General features: G+C 35.0%; 1 protein-coding gene across 5 annotated transcripts in view; it reads left to right on the top strand.

The window, feature by feature from the left end:
* Positions 1-19481, top strand: part of ZRANB3 (zinc finger RANBP2-type containing 3) — a 239961-nt gene that overhangs the window by 116767 nt on the left and 103713 nt on the right. For all 5 annotated transcript variants that reach the window (XM_087435092.1, XM_004423871.3, XM_087435094.1 and 2 more), the window contains 2 exons: positions 14992-15170; positions 17757-17988. In XM_087435092.1, the coding sequence (XP_087291218.1) occupies positions 14992-15170; positions 17757-17988 (411 nt within the window). The remainder of the gene's footprint in view (positions 1-14991; positions 15171-17756; positions 17989-19481) is intronic.

The raw sequence follows: 19481 nt of genomic DNA, 5'->3' as shown, positions 1-19481 counted from the left end.
TTAGAACATTTTAAAGCCATTTTTTTTTTCCTTTAGCCATTGATTAACCTACCTTTTACTCCTATATTCAACAAATAAATATTATCAACGGTCTTCTGTTTGATAAGTTCTTAGGAAATAGATTAAGAAACATACTTACCCTCTGAGAAGCTTTCAGTCAGGAAGGGAACAGGACGGGGTGTATATCTCTGTGTGGTATATGTAAAAAGTAGGATACTGTAAATGTTGGAAATGAAGTTTACAATATAAATTCTATGGCACTTTTGTGGAAGGAACCCTTAATTTTAGCTTGATTAAGTTAGAAGGCTCTGTGGAGGAGGTAGATTTGAGGTGGGCCTTGTAGAAGAAGTTAAGTAGAAAACCAGCACTGAAAAAAGGAAAATTGAGGATTTTATTGACTGGGTAACCTCCCATGGTTTACAAGCTGTATTTCACAGAACTGAGGTTGAAACTGAGGCTATGGGGCTCTGAGGTCCCTACTCTCCTTTAGCCGTACCTGCCTCACTTTTTTGGCTTTACAAAGGTTGAGCTTCTGTGTAATGTTTTATTTGAAAAAGGCTTACATTTCTTTTTAAAAGTTTAAGAACTGCTTTTCTAGATTCTTAGTGTCCTCTTTTTGTATATTACAGTGATGTGAAGTATGTATCTTTCTTAACCTTTATCTAATTTTACTCATAAGTGATCCAAAAGTTTTCAGTACAATGATTCAATCTTTTGGCATTTTCTGCAAGTTCTAATCTTATTCTCCTTCTCTCAAGCTCTAAAGTTAATTTAAAAAGTTAAACTTCAATGTTTTTTAATGATGATAATATTTTCCTGTTGTTTTGAAATTTTATGTTTTTAAGGTTATAGTAAATTAGATATTTCTAGAGAATCAAAGTTTTTAGGACAGCCAAGCATCCAAATTTTTTTTACCATAACAATTTTGAAAGGAAATGCTTTCTAAATATTCCTGCTTCTCTAAACATTATGCACTAAGCATAATTTGATATTTTTCAGTTACTCAAGGTTGTCAACTACTGAGACAAGTTAGGCCCTTTACTTAAATCTCTTAAGACTGTTTTATGTGTCTGTTTCTTATTCTTCATTTTTGCTACTGCAAGGCCTTTTTCTTCCCTGACCTAAATGAGTTTCCACATAAAGTGAAATGACTTTTTATTTATTTTGATTAATATTAGTACTGAGGCTATCTATCAATGATGAATAATATTAGAAAGGGTAAATGGATAAATACCATCAGCTGAATATTCTTTTCAGTACATTTTTATTTAAAATCTATATGTTAGGGGCTGGCCCAGTGGCGTAGCGGTTAAGTTCGTGCGCTGCACTTCAGCGGCCTGGGGTTCGTGGATTTGGATCCCAGGTGTGGATTTGGATCCCAGGTGTGGACCTACACACCGCTCATCAAGCCATGCTGTGGCAGTGTCCCATATACAAAATAGAGGAAGATTGGCACAGATATTAGCTCAGGGACAATCTTCCTCAAGCAAAAAGAGGAAGATTGGGAACAGATATTAGCTCAGGGCCAATCTGCCTCACCAAAAAAAAAAAAAATCCATGTTTTAGGTTATTTCATAATATATCATTAATACATCAAATGAATTGGTTATCTTACTTTTTAAATTCTAACATTAATTCCTGACATTTATTACCTTTGTGGCAGAGGAAGAAATTTTCCTCTACCCTTGTAGGTTCTTCTGGCTGGTCTAAGAATTAAATTGACATGAGACAGAATAACGGGAGAAAATCAAACAAGTCCTATAACATGTATACATGGGAGAAGTCCAGGAAAACTGAGTAACTTTGCCAAAATGGGCAAAGCCACCACCAAAAATATTATCTTTAGCTAAAGACAAAAGAGGATGTTGGGGGTAGAGGTTTGGGACTTCAAAGAGGAGGAAGGTGATTCACATGGAGATGGAAAAGCAAATGTTTGGTAAACAAATGGTTGCCATGCCTTGCAAAGACAATGGGACATGGAGAGGACTTTGACCAAATGGGCCTTGCTAGGTTCCTCCCTGTGTACCCCACCTAGTTCATATTATACTGTAGTTATATATGGTGTTAGGTCCTTCCTGAAACAGACCTTCTATCTTAAATTCTTGTAGGTAGTTAGGAGGAAGGTCAAAGTTTCTTCCTGAGTCTTTTGTTCTTAAAAATAATCAAGCCAAAGAGACACATTTTGAGGTGGCAAATTCTACTCCCCTACACTTTTTTATTCCAACATTTTCATAATATTTTTTTGTCATTTTCTTTATTATTTTATGATATAGTGTTAACTATGGATTTAATGAACTATCTTCTCTATTTTTAATGTCACTAATATTTCAATAAAATAAAATCAAGCCTAGGTTAGATCTTAACATATATGTATTCCCCATATAAATTAACTTTTCTTATTTATTGTTTATCGTGATAGTCATTAATACTTTGCAAGTAACTTTTTTTTTTTTTTTTTATAATTTTATTTATTTACTTTTTCCCCCAAAGCCCCAGTGGATAGTTGTACGTCGTAGTTGCACATCCTTCTAGTTGCTGTATGTGGGACGCGGCCTCAGCATGGCCCGACAAGCGGTGCGTCGGTGCGCGCCCGGGATCCGAACCCGGGCCGCCAGCAGCGGAGCGCACGCACTTAACCACTAAGCCACGGGGCCGGCCCTGCAAGTAACTTTTATTTTGATTCTAAACACAATTTGAATTTGTTTCTTTGGAAGATTTTTTTAGATAACATTTTCATTAAATTTTCTGAAGTTCAGATGTATTACATTTTCTCTAGTCAACTGGTTCCACAAGAGCAGAATCAATTTTTTTATTTTGACATGGATAATATTTAATAAATGAGGACTGTGACTAGCATATGATGCCATTATCATAATTTTGACATATCTCATTTCTTTTTATGGATTAAAATTGAATTCATTAAGTAATAATTGATGGGCTGTGTACTTTTGAGGTTATTCTGAACATGGATTCGTTTAAGAAATTTGGAGCCATTATTAGTTCTAGTAGAAGACAAAAAAGGGAAAGAATAGAGAAGTTATCCAATAATAAATTTAGTTATATTGGGAAAACAAGGGGCGTCCCTATCCAATAAAAATGTCAGAAACCAAATATATTTCACCTTGCTATCATACCTAGGTTCCTGTGACATTGCATTGTAGGAGAAATTATCTGTAACTATGACTAATATAGGAGCAACCTATACAGATTCTGCTTTAGAGAAGAAAACTATATAGTTTGGACCCAAGAATATCTACTTTGATATGGGATGGTTGATTTTTGGACCAAAAAATCATCTCTGTGAATATTCTCTAAACATATAAAAATTAATTTTTAAGTAATAAGTACTTTTAAAACCATTGATGGTTTTCTCTTTCGTATTCCTTAATAGTCCTGTTTTTTTCTATATTGCCTAAGCCAATTTAAACAGCAATTTTTATTTTTGGTAACTTCCCATTTCTTTTTTTCAGAATGGCAAATTGATTTTGCAGCTTTATATGATTCACATTCTTGATTCCACTTCAGCAAATAATACTCCAGTCTAATCTCAGGCTTTGATGACCATCCTTTACTTATTAACCTTTGAAAGCTATCTACCCAAATCATTAGGACTCCATTTTTAGTGAATAATGGCATTTTGGCAACTAGTAGAAGATATGATTAGCATTTTGTTTTCTTCTGCTTGTTTCCTTTTCATTTTATGTAACCATTTAAGTAAGTTAATTCTTACTTTTCTTTAAAAAAAAACTTTTCTCATGAAGTCTTCTTTTTTACTTCCTTTGTAATATGTATAAGACCCACTTAAAAGGGTCTCAGTTCTGAATCTGAGTAGTGAATCTCTGACGTTGCTTAATTAACATTTTCAAAAATTACTGGATTGAGATTTCAAGTTCTTTCTACTGGTTCTAAAGTGATTGCTATGTGTCAACACGTGAATTGGCAGATTGATACAAGTACTTGTTCTACTGAAAGCTTTCTAATAACCTTGCAAAAATTCTGTCTCTGAAGCCATTGATTGATTTGCATTTGATTCCTTATTTTGAAAACAGAAGTAATTTTCCTCTAGTCACAAATAAGTGGTAGCCTTATGTATTTACTTCACTTCCACCACAATTTTTTATGTGCCATTATATAACTGAAGAAGACATTATTTTAATATAGTGATCTGAATTTCAACGCAAGATTTTTTTATTCTTAATTCTGATGTTGTCTTCAAATTAATTATAGTGTTGTCACATAAAAAAGGAAACAAAGCACAACGCTATAATTATTTACGATGCTGAGCAAGGGATTTATTCATCTTATCTTTTATAAAATCTCTAGCTGAATTGATCTATGATCATTAATGGCAATAATCAGTTTGCCAAGTGCAAATGTTCACTGTCTACTCTTTGTTTCTTAGTCCTTGTTTTCATATACTTTTGAAAGACTGCTTTGTTTACATTTGTGATCAACATATTCACAGTGTTATTATACAACATGGATAATTTTGTATTTTTCATATGTTTCTCTTTTCTTTAAGAATGCATTATATTTGATTTCTCTATGTTCGTTACAACTAGAAATTTTAGCGATGTAAGTTATTAATTCTTCCACTTTTTAACAGTTAAGTTTTGATCATAGCGGCTTAGATATAGCACTTTGATTACTTGAAATAACAGATAATCAAAGATAATCAGTGTGCAAATTAGATTCCCTTTCAGAGCCTTTATTAAACTTCTGAAATTAGTCTTTTTCTATTAAATTGTTAGTTCATCTAAATAGATTGTGAAGTTAGAAGCCAAATTGTGTTTTTGTTAAAGTTGTTCTGTATATTATATAGCAAAGTAGAAAGCACTGTATTTTTACTGCCTTGGAATTATAATTGAAGATCAATGAAGGAACAAGATTCCCCAGAAATTAAGAAGTTCAACAATAAAATCTTGAAAGTGTTAATTCAGGTTTCATCTTTTTTTTTCCTCCTGAGGAGAAAATGGCCAAAAGTTAGGCAAAGCCCTGTAAGATTTTTTTCCCCGAAGTTTAATCTTTAGAGCAGTTATTTTCAAAATGCGACCTGAAAGCCATCCACCTAAGAATCCCTTCAGGGGTCCTTATTTTAAAAGTCCAGTTGTTTTTCGGGCCGGCCCCCTGGCTTAGTGGTTAAGTGCGCGGGTTCAGATCCCAGGCGCCCACCCACGCACCACTTGTCAGGCCATGCTGTGGTGGGTCCCACATAAAGTGGAAGAAGATTGGCACGGATATTAGCTCAGGGCCAGTCTTCCTCAGCAAAAAGAGGAGGATTGGCATGGATGTTAGCTCAGGGCTGATCTTCCTCACAAAAAAATTTAAAAAGTCCAGTTGTTTTGAATCAAAATTTGGTAAATTGGTGCCCTGAAGTCTGAATTTTTAACTAGTATCCAAATGATTAATAAGCATAATAGATTTTAAGAACCTAGAGCATAACCAAAAATTGGACTACTTTTGTTTTCCTTTTCTTGCTTTTTTTCTCCTCAGCATGGATAATTGTGTTCTTTGTGTTGTGTTAGGCTCTCTTTTTCAAGAAATCACCAAGGTACTAATCCCAAAATACATATGGAGAAAATGAATAGAATCTTAATAAAGTTTTTTCACCTGAATTTAATTTTAAAAAACAGATATAAAAAATAAGAAAAACATGTGGAACATCTACTTCTGAACTATTGAGCATTGCTAATCTACATTATTCTGTCATTATCTTTTATTTATTCACACCTTATCTTAGGAGTGGTACTGTTTGAATGAATAATACATATACATCTGAGCATTTCACATTATAGTTAAGTATCTCAAGATTAAATATGAATTTACAGGAGGAAAAATAATTTTCCCTCTACCCTTCTGAGTTCTTGGGTGAGACTCCCTATAATAAAAGACAGATTAACAAGAGAAAAACAAACAGAAGTTTATTAACATGCATATCTAGTGTATACAGGGGAGATATCGAGGAAAAAGGAGTAAACTCTCTGAGGTGGCCCAGGCTACTGCCTTAAATACTATCTTCAGCTAAACACAAAAGAAAGATGTTGGGGTTGGGGAGGTCAGTTATGGGAGGTTACCAGGAAAAGCATGTTAAACAAGGGTCAGGTTTGTTATGCAGATTTAAGTCAGTGCCTTCTCCATTGATAAGAGTTGTCATTGATAAGAGAGTCATCCCTCCCTTCCAGGTACAGATAGGGAGACACCCTTACAAAAAGAGATTTCCTTTATAAATGTAAACTTTCCTTACAAAAGGGTAATTTCTACTCTATGTTCAGAGCCTCTCCTGTGTCTGCAGTTTCTCAAAAATAATCAGCTCAAAGTAATCTTTATTGCAAAGAGGCTTATTTTGGGATGGTGTATTCTGCTGCACTTCAATGAATGATTACTAAAGTTTTTGAATATGGTAAGAATAGATTGCTGCCCACATTAGAGATATGACTTAAAAATCTTCTGAAATATTATAGTCTGTGCTCATTGTTCTTTTTTTTATGTTTTGAAATTCAAAATATTGAGATTGTTCTTTTATTGAGTGAAATTGTTTTTTTCCAGGAAACACATAAATTATTCCTTATACACCTTCCCACATATTCCCTAGAAATGAGTAATGTAATACAGTCTCCAATTGTTACAGATTGAAAATCCAAGCATGTTAAGGAACAATGACTTACTCCAAGTTTTGACCTAATCATCAACAAAAGTAGGATAAAAAATCATGCAACCCTAGCCTTCTTCATTTTTTGCTTCTTCATTTTCCCTTGAGTGTGGATTTGACCAATATATTTTTTGAAAAACTCTTCTTTCATTCTGATACCAAACCTCTTAATCCCAAATTCATGTGCCTAGTGCACAATAAGCCAGTCACTGTGACACTGGTGCTTGGAGTTGGAGAAAGATTTATTTGAGTTGGCCAACACGAGAACGTGGGAGGATAGGTTCTCTAAAATTCACCTTAATGAAAGAAGAAAGCAGGGCATCTTTATAGAGCTAAGGGGCTTGGGAGGAGGAGTTTCAGAGAAACAAAGGGGAAATTCATGTTTCTTTCACTCCAGATAAATCCTTGGGCAGTCAGACTTCTGGGCCTCAAGGCTGCTGGGGGCTGGTTATCTGGTGATCATCACTTCCTTAAAGGCATTCTTTTTCTTCTGCAAAACAAGCTCATAAATCCTTGTGACCATTGAGTCACCCCTCAGGTTAAACAAGAAAATAGCAAATTAACAAGATTAACTTCTTTTCATCTGTGTCTGTGTTGGCAACAAGGTTGAAGGGTAATCATGTCTAATTGAATATTTACTGTAACCCTCAGATACCTGGCTTCAATTCTACAGTTAAATATATGTATGTTTAATTTATGTCTCTCCCTCACCTCATCCCTCTCTCCCTACCACCTCTCCCTCTCCCTTGTCCAACCCCCTCCCCCACCTCAATGTCATAGTACTTCAGTAGACTGTGACTTTATAATAAGGTCACATTAGGGCCGGCCCAGTGGTGTAGTGGTTAAGTGCTTGCGCTCTTCTGCAGCGGCCCGGGGTTCGGATCCCGGGCACACACCAATGCACTGCTTGTCAAGCCATGCTGTGGCAGCGTCCCATATAAAGTAGTGGAAGATGGGCACGGATGTTAGCCCAGGGCCAGTCTTCCTCAGCAAAAAGAGAAGGATTGGCAGATGTTAGCTCAGGGCTGATCTTCCTCACACACACTTACCCAAAATAATAATAATAAGGTCACATTGCTGTCCAGGTTTTGGCATAAACACTTAACCAGTTTAATACTTAGGAATTTGCTATTTCTCAAAGAGTCTCGTGGATATTTTTAAAAGAAGTTTTCTCTCTCTGTCCTTTACTTCCCTCCTCCAACAAATATTTATTCAGAGGGCATATGTACACAGCGTTGAAGACTTAATATAAGCTCAAAGTTTGTATTTTTCTTCCCTCCTTATCCCTACAGTCCCATCCTCTAATGGTAAGTGTTAATAGTTCCTTCCTTGTGTCCTCCCTCTTTCCCTTCTCTCCACCTCTGCCTTCCTCTCTTTCTCTGTTACTTCTCCCTTTTTCTTTCTCCGAATACTAACTAGATCATGTTTACCATACTATTTTTCTTTTCAGTAGACTGTTTTGCAGCTACTGACTTAGCAATCTTTCCATGTCAGTATATAGATCTACCTCATTTTAAAAAATGTTTACATAGTATCTATGTCAACACAAAATAACCAGTAACCATTCTATAGATAAGAGAGAGAGGTGAGTTTTACTTGAGCCAGGGTGAAGATTATAACCCAGGAAGGCCTTTTCCAGAAAGATTCTTTCTGGAGAAGCATGGTTTTCAGTACAGTGTTATACCTTTTTAGAACAAAGAACACACATTAAACATGCCCAGGATATATATTCATCAAAGTTTCAAGAGGTATTCAGTTGCAAATTAGCAGGTCATTATGACCCTGATGTTGAGAAAGGGACTAATATGGGTGTTACCAATAGGGCATTTTCAACAGTGGGGGAAGTATGCATTCTTACCTAAGACAGTGCATTCTTTACTTTAATGGTTAAAGCAGATGTAGAATATATGTTTGATGGGCCATAAGTCAGGCCTCTTTAGTTTAAGCCAAATCAGTTTTGAACCCAAATAGTTACCCCATATACCTCAATATGTGAAAATCTCTTGTCATCTCATTGTATGGATGTACCTTATTTTCTCTAACTGGTCTCCTCTTTATGGATTTAGTGTACTATGCAAGTATATCACTGAATAAGTTCCAAGCATTGGACTTGCTAGATAGTCAAATCAGTATTTATTCCCATAACAGTGTACAAGTGCCTGTTTCCCCAAACCTTCTCCAGCACTGTTATCAAATCTTTAGTTTTTATTTATTCTGTAGGTGCAAAATGGTTTCTCATAGTTTTGATTTGTTCATCTATAATTATGAGTGAGATTGAGCATCTTTTGATATTTGTTGAACGTATTTATTTCTTTATGAGTTGGTTGTTCATTTCTCCATTTTTCTATTAGATTGTTTTTCCTCTTTGGTAGGAGCTTTTCATAAATTGCAGAAATTAGCCTTTTGTCATTTGTGTTAGAGTTTTTTTGTTTGTTTTCATTTGTTTTATTCTCTCTGGTATATAAATTTTAAATTTTCATTTAGTTCTATTTGTATTTTCCTTTATGCTTTCTGGATTTGGTATAATGAATAAAAATGTCTACTCTGAGTTTTTATTTTTACCGATCTTTTTTCTATCACTTTTATGTGTTTTTTTAATATGTAAATATTTGATCTATCTGGAAATTGTCTTAAAGTGAGGGGTGAGGCAAAGACCCAGTTTTATTATTTTTCCAAATGGTTAGTGTAGTGGAGGAAAAAGTTTTCCTTAACCCTGTTAGGGTCCCTGGGTGGATGTGAAAATTAAACTGACAAAGACAGATTAACAGGAGAAAAGCATACACATTTTGTTGAATTTTTACGTGTACGTGGAACCTTCACAAGAGAATGAAGACCTGAAGAAGTGGCCAGAGCAGGAAGTTTTTATACCTTTCAGACAAAGAAACAATAAATTTGTGAAGAATTGACAAGACAAAGGGGTTTGGGCTAGGGATAGTAAATGGTGAAGAAGTAACTAGGAAGATAAGGATTGGTTTAACAAGATTGGTTTGCAGATTCCTCTGGTGCCTCCCTAGGCTGATAAGAGTCTGTCTTCAGTAAAAGGAGAATTTATATCCTTCCGTTAGGCAGAAAATGAGGAGCTTTTCCTGCATTTCCTGCTTCTTAATTGCCTTTAGCTCAAAATAATTTTTGTGTCAAAGAGGCATATTTTGGGGTGACATAATCTGGTTTCTTAGCCAATTTTCCTAACAGCATTAATTGAATAAATTATTTTTTTTATTGGCTTAAAATGCCACCTTTATCATATACTCAACTCTCATATGTATTTGGCCTATTCCTGTATTCTATTCTGTTTCATTGCTCGGTATTGATTATTTCTTCCAAAGTACCAAAATTTTTTCATCATAATTTGGAACTAGCCACTTACCTAAATTCCGTAGGTGTTACTTAGGTGTTACTACCAATAGTAGTAATCATTTTTCTGTTGATTCTTTTGGTTTCTAAGTATTTGGTCACATTATCTGCGAATAATACACTTTTTGCCTATCTGTTCTAATATTTATATCTCTCATTTCTTTCTCCTGTTTCTGATATTAATGGGAATGTTTTTTCTCCATTAAGTATGATGCAGCCTCTTTCGTTGAGATACGTACTTTTTCTCACATGAAGAGATTATCCTTTTAGTAATAGTTGCTAATAAAGTGCTTTTATCAAGAATGAAATCTGAATTTTTTTAGGTGTCTTTTCAGCATCTAAAGATTATCATATTACATTTTCCCTTTGATCTATTAACATTGTGAATTATCATAACAGAATTTCCTATGTTGAACAGTCTTTTTTTTTTTTTTTTTTGTGAGGAAGATCAGCCCTGAGCTAACATCCATGCTAATCCTCCTCTTTTTGCTGAGTAATACCGGCCCTGAGCTAACATGTATTGCCAATCCCCCTCCTTTTTCTCTCCAAAGCCCCAGTAGATAGTGGTATGTCATAGTTACACATCCTTCTAGTTGCTGTATGTGGCATGCTGCCTGAGCATGGCCAGACAAGCGGTGCGTGGGTGCGCGCCCGGGGTTCCAAACCCGGGCGGCCAGTAGCGGAGCACGCACACTTAGCCGCTAAGCCTTGGGGCTGGCCCCTTGAGTAGTCTTTTTATTCCTGGACTTGAACTCCTCTTGGTCATGTTATTCTTTTAATAATCTACTGAATTCTGTATTTTAATAGTCTACTTAAAGTGTTTGTACCAAAACTCACATTGATCTTTGATTATCTTTTCTGCTGCCCTTCATGTTTTAGTATCCGTGTTGACTCTAAAATAATTTTATTTTATTTTTTTTTATAATTTTATTTATTTATTTTTTCCCCCAAAGCCCCAGTAGATAGTTGTGTGTCATAGCTGCACATCCTTCTAGTTGCTGTATGTGGGACGCGGCCTCAGCATGGCCGGAGAAGCTGCGCGTCGCTGCGCGCCCGGGATCCGAAGCCGGGCCGCCAGCAGCAGAGCGCACGCACTTAACCGCCAAGCCACGGGGCCGGCCCTAAAATAATTTTAAAAGAACGTAGAAACTTTTCTTCCTTTAGCACTGTCTGAAATATTTTAGTATCTTTTCCTCTTGGCCACTCCTTTTGAAATGTAGGACAGCCGTCTTGTCCTTCTTCCAGCACAACTGATACTAGGTTGTAGAGCTGGAACTTTTTTTTTTCCTAGCTTTTTATTTGGAAGAGTTACAAGAATATGAATAATACAGAGAGCATAATACCCTTTACTCAGATTTATCTGTTGATACTATTTTATCCCATTTGTAAAGCTGTAACTTTTAATGAAATTTTCCTGGAGACTTGGGAAGAATAAAACTACGGTATTAAAAGTGTAACAATTAACTGCTGATACTAGAAATTGCTATTTTTAAAGTACATTTTGTCCTAGACAGCCTCTCTGTCCATTGCAGAGCTTTCTCACTGCTTCACTTTTTGCTATCCCCCACGTGGGCATCAGTCAGCAGTGTTTTGGAGTACAGGCTTACTAGAGTTCGGCTACCATCCTCAACTCAATGCCTTATCTTGAGATATAAAAGTTTTTCGTCCTGCTGCCATCTAAGGCCCACCTCCTTTCCAGCCTCACGTGATTCAAGTGTTTTCCCTTCAGGAGAAGTCTTGCTCCCATACATGATGAAGAGCCAGACCATCAGGGAAGTATGACAGCACATTTCCTAAAGAGTGGCCTCTTCATTCTTAAGTAAAGAGAAGATCAGGCCTGAATATCCATATGTCTATGGGCTGTTCCCTGCCCCTTGTCTCCTGTGAGACAAGAACACATGAATGAACACACAAACATACACGTCTAAGAATAAACAAAAGCTTTCAGACATAACATTTAAACCTCTCTGTAAGAAAGTATAACTTAATTCTTTACTTAATACTTTACTTTTCTTTACTTAATTTAGAGTAGGTGGCCTGTTTGTTCTAAAATAGACTCCTTTGGAAGACCCTTTTAAGTATGCAGATTTAAAATCTTAATGAGGAACTAAAATTGGCTTTCCGTTCTTCAGCTGCCCAGATACGTCACTGAATGTTCAATTTCTTCTCAAAGCCATAAGCCACATAGTTGAAATGGCTGCTTAGACCTGTTTCTATCAGAGACTGCTCTGTCTAGTTCTGTCTAGCTCCCAAACTATGCATTATGCCGTTGCGACATGAATAGAAAAATCCCAGAGAGGAGAAAGCTTGAGAGAAAGACCCCAAAAATTGCATACATATTACCCTCCAATCATTGGCCATCTCCTAAACTCCACGTGCACAGGGTGAGACCCCCAGAAGCCCAGCCAAAATCTGAAGTTGGGAGAATAAAGAACTAAGCAGAGATTTCAGCACTATTTTGGTGCTAAGGAGACAGAGATCAGAGTTGAACCTTGTAAAGGTGGAAGATTCTTGGTAAAATGGTGTTTGCAGTTTTTAAAAAGCGGGAGGAAGGTAAATGAAAAACTTTTAGTCTTAGGGAAGTAATATTATTAGTTATCATTTCAAAGTTTTGAAGCACATAACATTCAAGTATAGAGCCAAAGCTAAGTCTCAAAGCTTTTAATATTGAAACAAGATCCAGCTGAAGATAAAAATTATTTTCTACCTAGTATTTTAAGAATAAAATTGAATTTAAGTTAGGCAGGGCTTGGTAACAGGTTAAGATAACTTGGGAAAGTACATGTACACACACACATAAGAGCCTACATATTTTATTATAAATTTAAATCATTTAACACCTTAATATTCAGTATCTCGTTCCAAGGAATAGCATACAACCCAACCTTTAGGCCTACATAGCCAAATTTAACATTCACCTGATAGTGGTAGACATAGCCCTAAGAGAAAACAACAGACTTTACATAACTTAGTTTTGTAAATTTGAACCAAAGAGCAATTATGCATCATGTATGGTATAATGACTGGTATGTTTCCTTGTCCTCAAAGCCCTCCAATCCTGATAGCTGAAACCACTTAAACATCACTAGATCCTGGGACCAACTTGTTTCCAAGGCTGCAGAAATTTTACAATTACAGATCTTTACCTGGCTTGAGGTCATTAGTGTTGCTGCTTCCCCAGAACAACTCTGACCTTGAGCGCAGTTCCAGGAACTGAGTCATGGCCTTATTTTTTACGTGTGGACCTAACTGTGTGCCATAGCTGTGGGTCCCTGGTTTTGCTTCCTGCCATGGTTTTATAACCCATTTTCTTAATTTTAATTTCTCTGGAAATAGGGGTCTGTTTTGTTTCCCTAATTTTCTGGGAAGTAGGATTCTTTCTCTGGGACTCAGATTCTACCACTGGGTCTTGCCTGTCCCAGAGAATTTAAAGTCCTTGATCTTTATTTAGTCATTAATTGGCTCATGCAGTCTAGTAATATCTGAGCACTTACTATACACCATGTGAGAAACAAAATCACTTCCTACATTTTGTTTATCATGTTTCCCTTTGGCAGTCTTTATTCCAGTCAAAAGAACATTTTCCCCCTAAGCAATTCACATTAGTTTTCTCTTTTCTCCTTGAGTTTGATGGATATAAATGTAATTTTGCTTAAATTATTATAAGATTACTTTTGTTGTTGTCGTTAAATGAAAAACACGTACACAAAACCGGGCTTTCTTAATGGAGACTTGCTAAAAGTCCCAAACTTCCTTTTTCTCTTTTCTTTAATTTTGCTTAGCAGTTAAAACTCATTTTAAATGAATTGTTTTAGGTTTCTGTGCCTTTTTCTCTTTGAATAGTCTGGTAAGCGGGGCCTATGTCTTTTAGTCTTTCTCATGATTCAGAATAGTAACTACTTTTTTTTTCAAGTCACGATTATTGAGATATAATTCACCCTTTTAGGTAAATTCACTGTTTTTTAGTGTACAATTCTCTAGTTTCTAACAAACGCATACAGTCATGTACCTGCCACCACGATCAGGATAATAGAATAGCTCCATCATCTTGAAAAGTCCCTTATGCTGCTTCCCTCCCCCTACTCCCAGCCCCTGATGTGCTTGCTTTCTGTCCCTATTGTTTTGACCTTTCCAGAATGACGTAAAAATGGAATCATATAGTATATAGCTTTTGAGTCTGGCTTCTTTGACTTAGCAAAATGCATTTTAGATTCATTCATGTTGTTGTATATAGCAATAGTTTGCTCCTTTTTTATTGCTGAATAGCATTCCATTGTATGGATATACTGCAGTTTTTATCCATGCACTACTTGAAGCACATTTGGGTTGTCTCCAGTTTCTGGCTATTATAAACAAAACCACTATAAATATTCATCTAGTAACTAATTTTTAAATGAGTACAGCTTAGAGGCAGGGTATATATATTAGTGTGGAAACAATCAAGTGGGAAGACAGCGGAGACCTGGACTCTCTTACTAGTTTTGCATCCAGTTAACTAAGTTAATATTTTAGCAACTCGGTGCTTACTTCTTTTATAAAATGTGCATGATTTAGGGCTAATTCTAGCTTTGAAATAACATGATATGGTGCTATGTAGGTAAGGCATTTACTCTTGTGTTCTCTAAGAGGAGAAATTATGAATGGTCACACACATCTTTATAAAATTAAGTTATATGAAACCAATGTAACCAGTATTTAAAATTAAGGGTCATCTAAGGTCACTTAGATCAAAATTAAGATCACTTAGACCACAAAATTCAAGGTCAATCTAAGTCCAATCACAAATGGTTTGAAAATAATATAATTTACTTAATGAATTTTAGAGGTCATCGTAATCTTGAGCTTTTTATTAACTGTGTAATCCAATTGATTTTACATTGGAAAATTATTTTAATAATAATACTCTTAAATAAAATATTTGATAAATATTTTCTTTCAAAATATTTTAGCCTTAATTTAATTAATTTGTTTGTTTATTTTTAATTTAGATGGGTCTAGGAAAGACCATCCAGGCAATTGCCATTGCTTACTTCTATAAGGAGGAATGGCCTCTTTTAATAGTGGTCCCTTCATCTCTGAGGTACCCTTGGACAGAAGAATTAGAGAAATGGATCCCAGAGCTAGGTCCAGAAGAAATCAATGTTATTCAGAATAAAGCTGATGTTGGGTAAGAACAACTTTTTAATCTTTAAGGAAAAAAAAATGCCTTCCTATGTATATTTACTAAGGAAATATCACCTACAGATCATAATTTAGGACTAAGGGAGTAGTGTGGAGAATTTTATTTTACACTTTTAAATATGAACTATATATCTAAAACCCAATGGTATATTTAATGTTGTAAGTTCTTTTATATGGTATGTTTTAAAAGTAAATGTAAAATATGTATACTTTTAAAGATACATGTAATATATCTACTTTATATATACCTTAAATATACTTAAAACTGACTATTATAAATTTCACAACTTTTCAATAATTAACTTGAAGCTTGTGAACTTTTATTATTGGCAACTATGGTGGGTTTTGCTTTGTAAGTTGTTAGTTAATATGCAAGTTTTATGTATAACTAAAAATTAATATTAGCCAGTTTTATTTTCTTTATTATATTAATTTATAATTTTAATATTTTCTATATTGAAAATATGTGCTTTGTGATTATTTGAAGTCATTACTCTAAAAATCAATCATAGTGTAGCTACTGTTTTTTATCATTTTGTTTTCTAGCCATTGGAATAAACCAATCAATTTGAATATTGATAATTTATTCCATTGAGTTTCTAGGTGAATCATGCAAGTTACATGTTTACAGAAGTTCAAAATTACCAGTTTCTGAGCCTCAAATAAAAAGCAGTATATCTACTTGAAATAAATGTCTATTAATACTTAGATTTTTTTTATTGTAGTATTATTGTGCTGCATTGTATTCTCTAAGATTGTTAACATAAAGAGCATTTGTACAAAAAATGTTGGGCTTTGTGAATATTGAAGGAGAAACAGAAAATAGATGGAGGCCTTTTTTCTTTCAACTTTGTAACTCTAATTCAATGAAATATATTTTTCTGGGCCCGAGGAAATTTGGACACTGTTTGCATGGTGAAAATAAAATGTAGACAATAATTATAAATAAATTTCCTCTCCTTCAATAAAACTGCATAAAATTTTAAAAACTTAAGAATTTAGAAAATGTAGAATTTATTAAGGCCTCTATACCCATTTTCTGTTAGCTATACCTTATTTAAAAGTTTACATTTAAGTATTCTTAAAATATTTCTCCTCTATCATCTTTTATAGCATTTAGGTCATCTAGTTTTCGTTGTTATTTTGGAAATACATTCATGCAATTAAATAGTGGCCAGTATTTTTATTTGAATAACATTTGGGATATGTTAGATAGTACTACAACCCCAGAGTATATCTTTTCTGGATGATATCAGCTAAGGGCAGAAAAAATTACCCAATGTCTTCCAGGTACTTAAAGAAACAGCTTTAGGTTATGCCAACATGTGGCAACATGTGTTTGCCACAAATACATATACCTCCTTTTGGAATATGCCGGTTTTTCCTGGACTGTTCAGTAATCAAGACATGGCAGGATAGAAGCTACAGTGGCCTTTGAAGCCCTTGTCTTCTATATATTGCTCTCAGTATACCTAAGTTAGTTAATAATATTCACCCTGTACTTTTCTTCTGCAGGGTTTTCTGGTGTTTGAGTACAGTAAGAAATTCATAAGTCTCTATATTAAGTAGATTTATCCAGATCTTTAAATGCCCTTGTCATTAAGAAAAAAAATGCAATTCTCGTATTGGTGCTGGCTATTTAGGAGCTCTGATTTTTCTGTTAGAGGGGAGAGAACTGCAGAAGACTGACTCTGTCCTGTATTTTTCACTAGTGATATAGAAAATGCAAAAGTGATGTGTTTTATTGTTAATGCATTTATTGTCTAATTATTTCATTCTACAAACTCATTGGGAGCATAGCACTGGATATACAAAGATGAATAAGACACATTCCCTGTCCTCACCAATATTATGATATAATAAGGGAGATAAATATGTAAATGGATAATTTCATTACAGTATGATAAAGAATATTAGAGCTGTATGAATTATAGAGATAGTTCAAAAGATCAGGGATCACTTTAGCCCAATGTATCTCTGCGTGAGGTGGTACCCACCTCTTCTTTTCCCCACAGCAGAGCCGGGGGCATTTCTGTTGTCACAATGATAAGGACTCTACTGGCCTTTAATGGGAGGGTCCAGGAATGTAAAATGCCCTGTAGTGCGCTGGACAGCCTTGCAATGCTAAGTATTATCTTACTCAAAATCCCAATAGCACCTGCGTTGAAAACCACTGGTATCCTGTTTGTGGGACGGCTTCATTGAATAGTCAACTAATATTTGAGTATCCACCATACGCATCATGATCCTGGGCACATGGAAGCAAATATTCTTAGAAAGTAATGTTCTTCTCCTAGTAATGTTCTTATCCTGGCTTGCTGGATGTCAAAATCTTCCAAAGACCATTTAACCAAAAATTTGATTTTAGTTAACCAAAATTTTAAAATTTGGATTCTGATTTATCGTATTTGAAGATGGTAAAATCTTAAGAGAAATAGGGTTTTAGCAGTAGTACCATCTCCTCTTATTTTTCCTCTTTTCTTCTCTTCTGTATTTCTTCTCAAAGAGTTGTACTGTTAATGATAAATTGGTTGCTGAAATATTTTTCAATTACATGGATTTTCTTTTCTAGGAGAATATCAACCAGCAAGGTGACAGTTCTGGGTTATGGTCTGTTAACCACAGATGCAGAGACTTTGATAGGTGCACTGAATAATCAGAAGTTCCAAGTAGTTATAGTGGATGAATCGCACTACATGAAGTCCAGAAATGCAACTCGCAGCAAGATTTTACTGCCAATAGTACAGAAAGCCAAACGAGCCATTCTCCTTACAGGAACTCCAGCTTTGGGAAGGCCTGAAGAGGTATTAAAATCCTTATTCTTTGAGCTTAAAAAAAAAATAAAACTGAATCAATTACTTATTTTTAATTTTAAATTACATGCCTAAAATGCCATAAGAGTACATTAGGAATTTGTAGACAGCTACTAATGATTAAATATATCTTTTACTATGATCATTTTTGTCAATTTACATGTGAACCTTACCATGCTTGTAGGTATATATAAAAAATAATTTTTACCTTTATTATAATGTTTTCATATTTAGTACAAATTTGTAATATTCTTCACATTTGTGTTCTTATGGTTTTCTGTGGTCTTAATCTTCATTTACCTGGTCTATTTTACATTATAAGCTCCTTAGGATTGGAGTTGAATCTACTATATATCTTTTATATTTTACGTAACTTCTCTCTGTTCCTCTTTCACATCAAGATCCGTGTTTGGGACAGTAGAAACTAGAACTTACACGCAGAGCAGATAGGGTATCTACTTAAAATGGAGGAATACGGCATTTGTTTGATACCTCATTTAGCTTTACCATTCTAAGAGGCAGGTAGAGTATGGAGTGATTAAAGGGTTGGGAAGGAGAAACTCTTGTGAGACTGTCAGGGTCAGTGTAACCTAGGGAAGCCCTGTCTATTAATGAACACTGAGTCATAGAAAAAAACATGAGCTTGTTGTCTTGTAGGGTTGCTGCGAGAATTAAAGGAAATATTGATTTGAAAGTACCTTGCTCTGTGCCCTGGCACATAATAAGCACTCAACATAGGGTAGCCGTTGTTATTATTGATTATTAAGCCAAGCCTGGGAGACAGCTATTGGATCACATCTCTACTAGTATTACCAAGGCTCTGCTTTTGAACTCCACCCTGGAAATCTTCTGAGATACATATAACAGCACATACATAGTGATGGTAAAATATTCAGTTTTACCTTTTAATTTTTTGCTCTTGGATACCCATTGGAAGTGGGAGAGTGGAACCCACATAATTTACTTATAGTCCAAAATTATGTCACTGAATAATAGGATTGATTATACCTTTATTAAAAAAATGATGAAATATATCATTTAATAAAGAGATAAAAGATATGTTTATGCTAAATTATAATAGTGAGCCAGCCCTGATGGTCTAGTAGTTAAGGTTTGGTGCGCTCCACTTTGGCAGCCTAGGTTCTGTTCCCAGGCACGGAACCACACCATTCGTCTGTCAGTAGCCATGCTGTGGCGGCGGCTCACATAGAAGAACTAGGAGGACTTACAACTAGAATATACAACTCTGTAGGGTGTTTAGGGATGAAAAAAATAAAAATAAAAAATAAAATAAATTATAATAGTAAAATGAATAGTCACCTATTGATTACCTACCATAAGAAAGAGAACACTGACAATACAATAAATGCCCTTGTGTCCCCCTGCCAGTACTTTCACTCCTCACCCGTGGTAGCTACTATCCAAAGCAAGGATAAATCCTGGTTTTGTGGATCCTGATGGTTATACAGTTTGGGTATGTTTGG

This window comes from Ceratotherium simum, chromosome 9, assembly GCF_057802395.1.
Source record: "Ceratotherium simum simum isolate JZ-2026a chromosome 9, ASM5780239v1, whole genome shotgun sequence".
NCBI classification, from domain to species: Eukaryota; Metazoa; Chordata; class Mammalia; order Perissodactyla; family Rhinocerotidae; genus Ceratotherium; species Ceratotherium simum.
This window is presented reverse-complemented; position numbering and strand designations above follow the sequence as displayed.